The 12443-nt window shown below is 38.1% G+C and overlaps 1 protein-coding gene across 1 annotated transcript in view; it reads right to left on the bottom strand.

The window, feature by feature from the left end:
- Positions 1-1519: 1519 nt before the first annotated feature.
- LOC106875910 (soma ferritin) overlaps positions 1520-12443 on the bottom strand; it is an 18491-nt gene continuing 7567 nt past the window's right edge. Inside the window, exons 2-4 of the mRNA XM_014924226.2 lie at positions 8871-9017; positions 5888-6013; positions 1520-1955 (exon numbers count right to left, since the gene is read on the bottom strand). Of these exons, the coding sequence (XP_014779712.1) occupies positions 1806-1955; positions 5888-6013; positions 8871-9017 (423 nt within the window). The 3' untranslated portion in view covers positions 1520-1805. The remainder of the gene's footprint in view (positions 1956-5887; positions 6014-8870; positions 9018-12443) is intronic.

Raw genomic sequence — 12443 nt, 5'->3', positions numbered from 1 at the left:
GGAAACTGTGCTACTAACTCAAAGACAAACCAGACCCAAGACCATGTTACCTGTTCCAGAGTATGGACCAGACAACCCAAGACGGTCCAAGAGAACCCGTAAAACCCAAGAGAGCCTTTGCTGTTGATACTTCTTGTGTAGCATCAATTTCAATGGGGAGGTGTTATAGGGACCGTTAGATTTGTATTCGTTTGACGTCTCATGTTTCAGTGTGGTTCGTCTGAGTTCCTTGTTTTCATTGTTGTTCTGAATGACTGGGGAGTAAAATGTCATTGATATATATGGCGGACATGACTCTTGTTTTATTAACATCGAACTTTCGGTGAGTGCATTCTTTGTATGTAATTGAATAATAAATGCAATAATTAAATTGTACAACTCGTTGTCTTTTCTCTGCGAGTCTCCCGAGAGGAATACAAGTTTCTGTCTACCAAATCTACTCACAAGGCCTTAATGGCCCCGAGGCTATCATCAAAAACACTTTCCCAAGGTGCCACGCAGTGGAACTGAACCCAGAACTTCTTACCACACAGCCACGTCATTAAAATGAGATTTTCATGGAAGGTTTTTGAATTATGCAGTCTAGTCTGCTAGAATATGGGATGGTCAAATTTCAAAACCCTCTGATAATAGTTTTGCTTCATCATCGTTTAACGTCCGTTTTCCATGCTAGCATGAGTTGGACGATTTGACTGAGGATTGGTGAACCAGATGGCTACACCAGGCACCAATCTGATTTGGCAGAGTTTCTACAGCTGGATGCCCTTCCTAATGCCAACCACTCCGAGAGTGTAGTGAGTTCTTTTATGTGCCACCGGCACGAAGGCCAGTCAGGCAGTACTGGCAACGGCCATGCTCAATAAGGTTAATAACCCAATGATATCAATATCAGCTAATATTGTTAATGAGTGACATTTCATTTCACTCTGGCTCTGTCTTTTATGTTTCTTTCTAGTTTGCACATTTACTTACAACTTATTCCTTACTATTTTGGCAAGTACAGGAAGTCTATACTATTCTGATAAGGTTATATCAAATGTATAATAATAATACTGTTTTTTTTCAACACATAATTATCAATAATTATCTTTTCATTGCTTCCAACATTAAATATGTTAACATTCATTTAAAGAGGTGACATGCTTTATGGTCTATGAAGCTACATGGTATTTAATACAGAGATACATTGACAGTAGAAATAAAGATTTCTTATCGATACAATAATTCAAGAAGTGTAGAGAGGAACAAAATTGAAACAGAGATGTCAGCTCGACAGATATATATCCCAAATCTTCAGTTATGATTCTTTGAAACAGAAAAATGATTTCTGGTAATTAAGCAGAAGATCGATTTTTGTAGATAGCACAATAATCAGTAAGATCAATTTTAGTTTATTTTTGGCTCTATTCAAATGATTTGGAAAAAAAAACTAAATTCAATAAGGTAAGTTAGTCTGGAACTCTACTCTTTGTGTGAACTAAGAGACATTTAAAACAAAGAAAAAAACACAAGAAAAGTGTTGAAATATCAAATATTTATTTTCCTACATAGATAACACAAAACACATATATTAAAAAAAAAACACAGATGATGCAGTATTGTTTCTACTGATTCTGACATGAATGTTGACCTGACCATATTGAAGGTTATGCTTATTGATTCAAGTCATGCTGAGATCGTTACTTTCATTCACATTGACAATAATAGCCAATTACAGTGTGCTGCTATTAGCAACTATAGTACATGATATGCCTTGTAAACACTGACTACAGCAGGATAGTTTTCGTTTTCAACCAAAAAATGGTTCAGGAGTTTGAGCTGCCTAATGTAGTTTTGTCAAACATATATTCTCCAAGTCCAGCACCAACACGTTTCAAATTAGCAAGGTGATCAGCTAATTCTTTAATAGATTCTACTTGGTGACTCAAGAATTCAGATTCAAGAAAATCACACAGCTGTAATAGATAAAAAATATATAAAAAATTAAAAGATTAACCCTTTAGGATTCAGATTATTCTGTCAGATGTAATGCTTATTTATTCACATTGGTTTGAATTAAACATACATGATCCTGTAGCTTCAAGATTTCGATGACGTGATTGCTTACTTTTAGAATGACATTGTAGGGTAGGTGTGAAAGCTGGATTTGGTCAGTTTGAACATAAAGCAGGCTGAATATTTTGGGCCAGATATCATCATTATCATTTAACGTCTGTTGGTCATGCTGGCATGGGTTGGACAGTTTGACCAGGGCTGGCAAGCTGGGAGGCTGCACCAGACTCCAGTATGATTTGGTATGGTTTCTATGGTTGGATGCCCTCCCTAGTGCCAACCACTCTGAGCGTGTAATGGGTACTTTTATGTGCCACTGGCATGGGTGCCATTTGCATGACACCAGTATCTGCCACAACTGTGATTTTACATAGCTGATGGCTCTTTTTCTCAAGCACGGCATAATGCCAAAGGTTTTGGTCATTCGCCATTGCTCCCATGAGGCCCAACACTCAAAAGGTGCTTTTCATGAGCAACTGGCAACGGATACTTTGCCTCCATGAGGCACAATGCTTGAAAGGCGCTTTTTATGTGCCACCAGCACGGGTGTCAGTTACATGACACCAGCATTGGCCACAACTACAATTTCACTTGCTTGACAGGTCTTCTCAAGCACCACATATTGCCAAAGGTCTTGATCACTACTCATTGCCTCTGTGAGGCCCAAAGTCTTCTGGGACTGGTTTAAAAGCTAATAGGCTGAAGCGAGTAATTTCTACAAACAGTCTGTCCACTCTGCTGGGTGGTTGGTATTAAAAAAGGCATCCAGCCATAAAAACCCTGCCAAAACAGACACAGTAGCCTGGTGTAGTCTTCTACTTGGTCAGCTCCTGTCAAACCATCCAACCTATGCCAGCATGGGAGGTGGACATTAAACAATGATGACGATGATGATGATGATAAATAGTTCAATGTAAAAGCAATTTGTAAGCGATGATTAACATTAAGACAAGACTGTGGTTAAGAAGTTCACTTCCCAACCACATAGTTTCAGGTTCAATCTCCCTGTATGTGTGTGCACATGTGAATGAGCTTGTATTTCCTCTTATTTTCATGTGCATTTATTACTTTTTTGCTGTTCAATAAACTGGGAAACCATTACCTCACAAGCGGGGGTTGGTATCAGGAAGGGCAACCAGACCTAGAAAACACTGCTCCAACAAACAGCTGACCCATGCAAGCATAGAAAAGTGGACCTTCAAATGATGATGATGATGATGAAAGAGTGGAGTTTGCACTAAGTATTTTTCTGTATTTAGTTGTAACTCCTCATATCTGAGTTTAAAACGCTACCAGAGGTAATCTTGTTTATTATCTTTCATCAACTGAATTAGTTCAAACAAAAGGAAAGGGAGTCATATTTTAGTATTAGATGGATTGCTAACTTAACTCCCACTCACTAGTTTCCAAGCAAGGTAATATCTCTCCATGACTGGACATTTTTTCAAGGAAGATTGGAAAAAAATAACACCACTTATATGATTGTGGAACTCATTTACATTGACCAAATAAAGTGAAGACAAGGAGGAACACACACACACACATATATATGGTGGGTTTCTTTCACTTTTCGGTTTACCAAATTCACTCACAAGGCTTTGGCATGCTGAGGGATTGAACCCAAAATTACATGGTTGAGAAGCAAACTTCTTAATCACACAACCAGGGATGTACCTGTATGTGTATATTGTGTGTGTGTGTGTGTATATATATCTATATATAAAATCACACGCCCATGTACATGAAGGACTAAGGGGTATAACTTGTTAAGACTGTGTATAACAGGTTTTCTCAATGCAACCATTTTCACTAATTCAGATGGTAAACAATAGTGTCACTGATAACAGGATACCAACTGGCCATTCTGCTTCAAAGTATTCATGACAGCAACAGTGACAAGGGAGTGCCTGTAAATTGATGCAGAACAAATACTAAGGAGAACTCCGCTTCTCACTGACTGTTTGTTCCCAATGATGCTTATATCTTTTGCTGATATACATTGATGAAAGAAATACACCCAGACTTCCATCTCTAACCTTTCTGCTGTTAATACTCTCTCTCCTATTCCCCTCTTCTGTCCACAGAGTGGCGAGTACTCGGTACTCCACCTATTGTTCAGGAGTGATGACGGAAGCACAGCGCTCCCTCTGCAAGTGAATGCTACTTCTTTAGGGCTGGTGCTATGAAAATGCATCCAGTCTTAACTGATTGGGAAATGAGCAGAGAAAGTGTAGGATTGTGAATTGTGAGGTACTTTTAATACTGTCTTGCTAAAATCTATCTAACATCTGTAGCGTTGGTGTCATGTGAAAATGCACCTAATGCACTCTGTAAAGTGGTTGGTGATAGCAAGGGCATCCAATCAAAGCAACTAAACCAAATGAAATGTACAAGCACTAATCTGTTGGAACAGAAACACCCAGTAAGAAATATGGACTGTGACAACCTATGCAATCTATGCCAGATGAAAAATGAATGTTGGATGATGATAAAGACAACAAACTTTTCCATAATCCCCAACAACTAAATTTCGTTATAAGGTATTAGATAACTTAAGGGCTATGGTAGAAGACACTTGCTGAAGATGCTACTGAATGAGTTCAAAACCCAGAACAACATGGGTGCAAGGTGAACTCCATCACTACACAGCTATATCTTCTGTGCCAACAGCAACCATAATAACAGGTCATTATGAAACCAATAGGGGAACATCAACATAGTTGTTTGAGCTGCTAGAAATAGCACACATCACTCAAATCACACACTACTGTCTTAGATGAATGTTCATGCTGGATAATGTTGTCATTGTCATGTATTGTGTATGCCTGCAGCACTTGATGGCATTTCAACAAAAGTCTTCCTGCTTATAACTCATACATATTCCTAGATATAGGATTATTGTAGTTGGAATACTTTGGATCTTAGGTCTGCTTCCTCTGGGTTTACCTGAGATTAAACAATAAATACCAAACAACAGATAACTATGAATATCTTACTGAAGCTGACATAAGAAAGTTGAAGCTGTCTGTGATTCAAGACCACAGAATACTAAATAAGAGCAAATATTCTGTGACTTGATCCAAATTTTGTTATTACTAAGGATTGGTAGAACCATTTGACTGGTGGCAGATTTTTATGTTCAGAGTTCAAATCTCACTGAAGTTAATTTTGCTTTTCATTCTTTTAGGGTTGATAAAATTCAGTACCAGTCATGTACCAGAGTCAAAGCTATTGGCAAAACCTCTCTATTACTGGTTTTGTGCTCATGCTAGAAACTACTATTGCTATTTTTGTAATTCCAGACTGAAGATTTACCCCAAATGTCAAGATTATTAAAAGAAGAATTTACAGATCATCATCATCACCCTTTAACATACGTTTTCCATGCTGGCATGGGTTGGATGCTTTGACCAGAGCTGGCAAGAGGCCAAATTGCACCAGGTTCCAATCTGATTTATCTTGGTTTCTATAGCTGGATGCCCTTCCTAACATCAACCACTTTACAAAGTGTGCTGGGTGTCTTGGTACTGGCATTGGTGCTTTTACATGGCATCAGCACAGGTGCTATTACATGATAAAGGTATGGGTGCCTTTTACATGGTGTCCACACAGGACTCTTGCAGGACAATCTTCTTCAGCAGGGGAAGCAGCATTAACACTTCTGCTAAATAGTTATTCAAAATTTTACTGATGTATAACAATTATATAACTTAATGAAACATAATATAACTTAATGAAACCCCTAAATCTTAATTTTAATCTGAATGAAATTTATGTTACCTATTCTCACAAGTAATTAAATAAAAAACAACAAAAAACACAAAGCAACACTTACATGACTGTCACTATGGTCTGCAGCAATTTTGTGCAAATCAAGCAATGACTGGTTGATATTTTTCTCTAGTTGCAAAGCCATTTGCACCGCATCCAAACCACTGCCCCATTCATCCTGTTCAGGTTTCTTGATGGAAAAGAAAACAGTGAAGCAAGTGTATGTGATATTGATAGGCAAGAAAGATGACTGGAAATGAAAAAAATCTAATTTGCTATGTAAAATTATGTGATTATGTATGGTGTGTGTATGCTTATTGTTGGTTGAATATCCAATAAGTGATATGTGGTTTTATTCCCATCAGTGGATTTGTTTTTTTTTCAACTTCAAATTGGTGCTTAGTCATCATCATTTAACGTCCGTTTTCCATGCTGGCATGGGTTAGACAGTTTGACTAGAGCTGATAAGCTGAAGAGCTGCAAAAGACTCCTGTCGTCTGTTTTGGCCTGGTTTCTACAGCTTGATGCCCTTCCTAACACCAACCACTTTACAGAAAGTACTGGATGTTTCTACATGTCACTGGCACAGGTGCCATTTACATGTCTCTGGTGCTTTTGCATGTCACTGGTATAAGTACCTTTTACAAATTCTTTTCTACTCTAGGCACAAGGCTCAGAATGTTTGGGGAGGGGGCCAGTCAATTAGATCAACCCAGTACTCAACTGGTACTTAATTTATCGATCCCGAAAGGATGAAAGGCGTCGACCTCAGCGGAATATGAACTCAGAACGTAAAGACAGATGAAATACCACAAAGCATTTCGCCCGGTGTGCTAACGTTTCTGCCAGCTCGCCTTTTACATATTACCAACACTGACAATGACCACACTTCACTTAGCCTGATATATCTTCTCAAGCACAGCAAATTGCCAGAAGACTCAGTTACTTGTCATTGCCCACATGAGGCTCTACAACTAAAGATCATATTTCCCTACCATCACATAATGTTACAAATACAAACATTGCTACCTTTGTCATCATTATCATTTCGGCATCCACTTCTCCATGTTTGTATGGGTCAAATGAAACTTTGTTGAAGCAGACTTTTTCCTTTGGTTGAATGCTTTTCTCACTGCCAACCCTAACATGCTCCAAGCAAAGTAATATTTCTTATAGTCCTTCACACAACAAACAGCTCAAAGGCTGCACATGCTTTTGCAGAAGACTTTAAACAAATGACACTGTTTGTAAGGCATTGATGCTTATTAGTGTGCACATGCTGAGAGGTGAATATACAAACCATACACACACACATATATTTATATGCAATAGGTTTCTTTCCAGTATCTGTCTTCCAAATAACCATGGTTATAGTAGAAGACTCCTGTTGACAGTGTTCACAAAGCAGGAATGAATCCTGAAACATGTGGTTCTGAACCAAACTTCTTAACCACACAATCATGCCTGCACCTATAAGGCGCAGGAATGGCTGTGTGGTAAGAAGCTTACTTCCAAACCACATGGTTCTGGGCTCAGTCCCACTGCATGGCACCTTGGGCAAGTATCTTCCACTATAGCCTTGGGGCAACCAAAGCCCTGTGAGTGAAACTGAAAGAAGCCCGTTGTATATATAGCTATGCATGTGTGTCTTTGTATCTGTGTTTGTCCCCCAACCACCATCTGACAACTGGTGTTAGTTTATTTATGCAGTAGAGGAAGATGTTCTAAAAATATAGTTGCTAGAATATGAATTAGTTGGAGAAATTTCAGGGAACTTTTACCTCCGTTGGTAACAAAAGGCCCCTCTCTCAGAATAAAAGGCAGAGTGTATGATGCCTGTGTACAAACAGAACTGTTAGATAGTTGTGAAACTTGGGCTGGGAATGCAGAGGACAAATGAAAACTTGAAATAGATTATACAAGTATACTTTGATGGATGTGCTTAGAGAAAAATTGGGTATAAGAAGCATTGAATGTGGTGTACAGGAGAAGAGACTGCACTGGTTTGGTCATGGATGAGGACAGTTATATAAGGTAAGAGCCGAATGGAGGGAACAAGGGGAAGAGATAGGCATAGGAAGGTGTGGGCCAAAGAGAAGACCTACTTCAAGAGGAGATGACAGGAGTCTCAGATGAATAGTACTAAGCTATGCTTGAGAAGACCTGTCCATCCCAGCAGAATTGAGGCTCTGTCAAGCTTTGCCCCACAACTCATTTTCTGACATCCACTCTTCCATCAGTCCCTTTCTTTCTCTCACTTTCCAAGTGGGCAAACCATGTATTCACCTCTTTTGCAAGATACCTGCTTCTCTCCCTCTATCATAATTTCTTATTCTTTCAGTCCATACCCGACTCAGTTGAAAGGTCTTATTGTGCAGATACTCAGTGACCTCACCAGTTCTGGTGTCACATAAAAAGCATCCGGTACACTTTGTCAAGGGTTGGCAACAAGCTGTAGAAACTATGCCAAAGCAGACATAGAACCTGGCAGGACTCTCTGGCTCATGTTTCTGTCAAATCATCCAACCCATGCTGGCATGGAAAAGAGAATGTTAAATGATGATAATGATATACACATACACACACACACAACAGGCTCTTTTCCTTTTTTGTACATGAAATTCAATCACAAGATTTTGGTTGGCCCAGGGCTATAATAGGACACTTATCCATGGGTTCAGTGGGACTGAAGCCATAACAATTATTACCAAGGAGAAACTATGGTGACAACAACGAAAGATCCAAGCAAGTATTTTGTCAATACCATCTTAGGGATATTTTATACAAATACAGAAAACATAATACTAGCAACTACTACTCTGCTGCTTGATAAATGCTAAAATATAAGGAAGGAGTGGTTGGCGTTAGGAAGGGCATCCAGCTGTAGAAACTCTGCCAAATCAGACTGGAGCCTGGTGTTGCCATCCGGTTTCACCAGTCCTCAGTCAAATCGTCCAACCCATGCTAGCATGGAAAGCGGACGTTAAACGATGATGATGATGATGATGATGAATTAAAAAAAAAATTAAAATGTTTTTTTTAATTACCATAACTGCCTGAAGTACAATTCTGCCACCACGTTTGTTCTGATAAGACATGAATTTTTCTGCATGATCTCGCTCTTCATCTGAAGACTTCTTAAAAAACTTGTGGAATCCAGGGAGACTGACATCATCTCGATCAAAATAATATGCCTTGACAAAAAAAGGGAAGTAAAATCAAATATAATGACAGAAGCAAAGGCTGCAGATTGATAATTCTGAAAAGTAATTATAAATATGACTACAAAATAGCAAATCTAGATATTTTCAAGAACGCATGAAGAAAATATATTTAAACTGTGTTTAGCATAATTTGTAAACAAAGTAACTTGAATGTAAGTTAATTCTTTTGCATTCAGACCAATAAAAATTGGCCATTGCATATTGTGTTTATTCAATCAGAGCTTACATAATAAATCCCCTCTGTTGCCAACATCAAATCACACAGGAAGTCAAATATTGCTAAGTTTTATCATTACTGTCTTTCTAACCCTTTTTATACCACCTGACACTGCCTCTGGGTCAATGATACAAACTTTCTCTTTTAAAGTGATCTAAATTAACCTTCTCTCAGAACTTCATAATAATTTATGTTCTTAACACCAACTTTAGGTCAGGTGTAGGGGCATGTGCCATTGCTGCATTCACCATTTGTTGGTATATTCCTAGGTTCTCTTGGGTCACCTGCTGAGTAGAGTCTCAGTCAGTCCCCATCTCTGAGAGATACCTCTTCATCTGCCATGGCCCCCAGCCAAATCCTCAGTGAAGAGAACATGCTAAGCAGGGTCCAGCAGGGTCAAGCAACCTGGCCAAATAGTCTTAGCTGGTGCTCCTGAATCATACACATAACAACATGAATCCCAGTTTCTGAGTAGAGTTGGTTGGATATGAAATCAATGAAACCAATGGTAATCCATAATCCTGTGAAGCATCTTGGTACCAAAGGAATTCAGGTAACTCCTAAGAGCCCTGAACAGTGTCCAAGTCTCACAACTATAGAGCAGGACAAGAAGGACTAGACACTTAAAGCTTTGAACCTTTGTTCTCCTACTCAGATATCAGCAGCACCAAACACCCTTGTCCAATGACTCCATAACTGCACCAGCTGTCCAAATCCTTTTAGGACTTCAGACTCACAGCTAATGCCACTATGAATCCCCATGTCAAGATAATTGAAGCAGTCAACAACTTCAACACTCTCACTTGCAACAGAGGAAGAGTCCTGCAAGAAGTCAACGAAAGACTGAGGCTTTTGTCTTAACTCAAGAGCCTGTCTCTGTTGTAGATGAGAATGAAGTTGTTGACTGCTTCAAACATCAATTTAATTATGATAAATTTTACTAAATTCTTCATTATTTTAAAAATTAAGTGAAACAAAGGCAGCGTATTTCAACAGAAATATGGTAAGAAAAGGGTTAATCAGTGCATCAGAATTATGGACTTTAGATGTTTAATGACAATAAAGTCAAGCAGCTATTTTTAAAATGAAGACAAGTTAAAATTTAAATTCATTGGTATTAAAAAACTATAAGAACTGAGTTCACCATGAAACTAGCTTCATAGAGAAACTGTTTAAAATATGTAAAGTCATAAGAAAAAGCAGTATTTTAATAAGTGTTTAATAGTAAATTTTATCAGCTGTATTATATAACATTCACCGTAACTAGTAAATATATAATCCAACAGGATCCAAAGCTAGCAAACAGAATGTCTATACTGTTGCAGGTTAAGTAGTTTATATAGTTGCTTAACTTGAAAAATAGCAGCAAAATTTCTCTTCATTCTGGTTGAAAAATGAAGGGAAGTTTGCAACTTCGATGATTTTGTTCATATGTTAACTTGATCAGAGCTGAATTAAGAAGAATGAAACTTTTAGGATTCAAAATATTATTAGATATGTTGATGTATTTTAAAGTGGCTTCCACTGGTGATTTTGTTGGGGAGGGTTCACACCGAAACTATTATCTTGGGAAGATAGAGTTCTGGTGAGACAATTATTTACTGAATAAGTCATTTTAAAAATAATGTTATTGGATGATTATGCAAGCACGTTTTCTTTACAGAAAACATATACATAAAAATAAGCTAAAATACTTAATGTAATGAGTTCAAAATATATGTTAATCAACTGAAATTGCACACAGATTAAAATGTGTCAATGAGAAGTTGTTTAAAGGAAGACAAAGGGAGAAAACTCTGAAATCCAAGCATTAAAAAAATTACATGAAGTACATGCAATGTCCTCGAGTAAAGTACTGCTTACTTTAAGTTGCAACTATCAGATTTTAATAACAGAACCACCTCTGTCTAACCAATACCGAAAATGCCAGAGTTTATCTATGTATGTACACATACACAGACACACACGTATATATGTGCGAAACTGAATATTACCAATTGGTTGATAACTGATGAAAAATTATGGACCTTCTGTTTGTCTCCAGTATACGTTACATTGTTTGTTTATCCATTTTATTCATTTATATATATGTACATATCATGGAGGCGCAATGGCCCAGTGGTTAGGGCAGCAGACTCATGGTCGTAGGATCATGGTTTTGATTCCCAGACAGGGCGTTGTGTTTATTGAGCGAAAACACTTCAACCTTCATGAGGCTCCAGCAGGGGGTGGTGGTGAACCTTGCTGTACTCTTTCACTCTTTCTTCCTGTTTCTGTTGTACCTGTATTTCAAAGGGCCAGCCTTGTCACACTCTGTGTCACGCTGAATCTCCCCCAAGAACTACGTTAAGAGTACTTGTGTCTGTGGAGTGCTCAGCCCCTTGCACGTTAATTTCACGAGCAGGCTGTTCTGTTGATTGGATCAACTGAAACCCTTGCTGTCGTAATATGTACATATATATTTTTCATGCTTTCTACTGATGATTCCATGAGCATCAAGGAATTTTAAGGAGCAGTTCAGGAGTACTCACATAACACTTTATTATTTTCACCATTCAATACAGGTTCTCAAATGACAAGAGGGTTTATGTAACTGATAGCATACCAAAAACATGTTCCACCTAAGTGTTATAAATAGAACAAACTGATTATTTAAAAACTGAAGTATTTGTCAACCAACTGAATTTTTCTCAATTCAAATCTAATTTCCTTTCTTCATTGAATTTTGATTTTAGTTTGAATTTTAACTAAATATTCGAAGCTATTAACCCTTCAGCATTCATGTTACTCTATCAAATGTAATGCTTACTTATTCACACTGCTTTGAATTTATCATGCATTATCTTATAGCTTCAAGACTTCGATGATGTGACAGTCCAGTGGCAGTCCAGTGCCACTGGACTGGCTCCTGTGCAGGTGGCATGTAAAATACACCATTTTGAGCGTGGTCTGTGGCATGTAAAAGCACCCAACTGTAGAAACTTTGCCAAAATCAGATTGGAGCCTAATGTAGCCATCTGGTTCACCAGTCCTCAGTCAAATCGTCCAACCCATGCTAGCATGGAAAGCGGACGTTAAACGATGATGATAATGATGTGATTGTTATTTTTAGAATGACATCGTAGGATAGGTGCGAGAGGCCAGATCTAACCAGTTTGAATGAAAAAAATACAGGTAAA

Source organism: Octopus bimaculoides, chromosome 7 (genome assembly GCF_001194135.2).
Source record: "Octopus bimaculoides isolate UCB-OBI-ISO-001 chromosome 7, ASM119413v2, whole genome shotgun sequence".
Classification (NCBI taxonomy): domain Eukaryota; kingdom Metazoa; phylum Mollusca; class Cephalopoda; order Octopoda; family Octopodidae; genus Octopus; species Octopus bimaculoides.
Note: the sequence above shows the minus strand (reverse complement) of the source record. Positions and strands in the feature narration are given on the sequence as shown.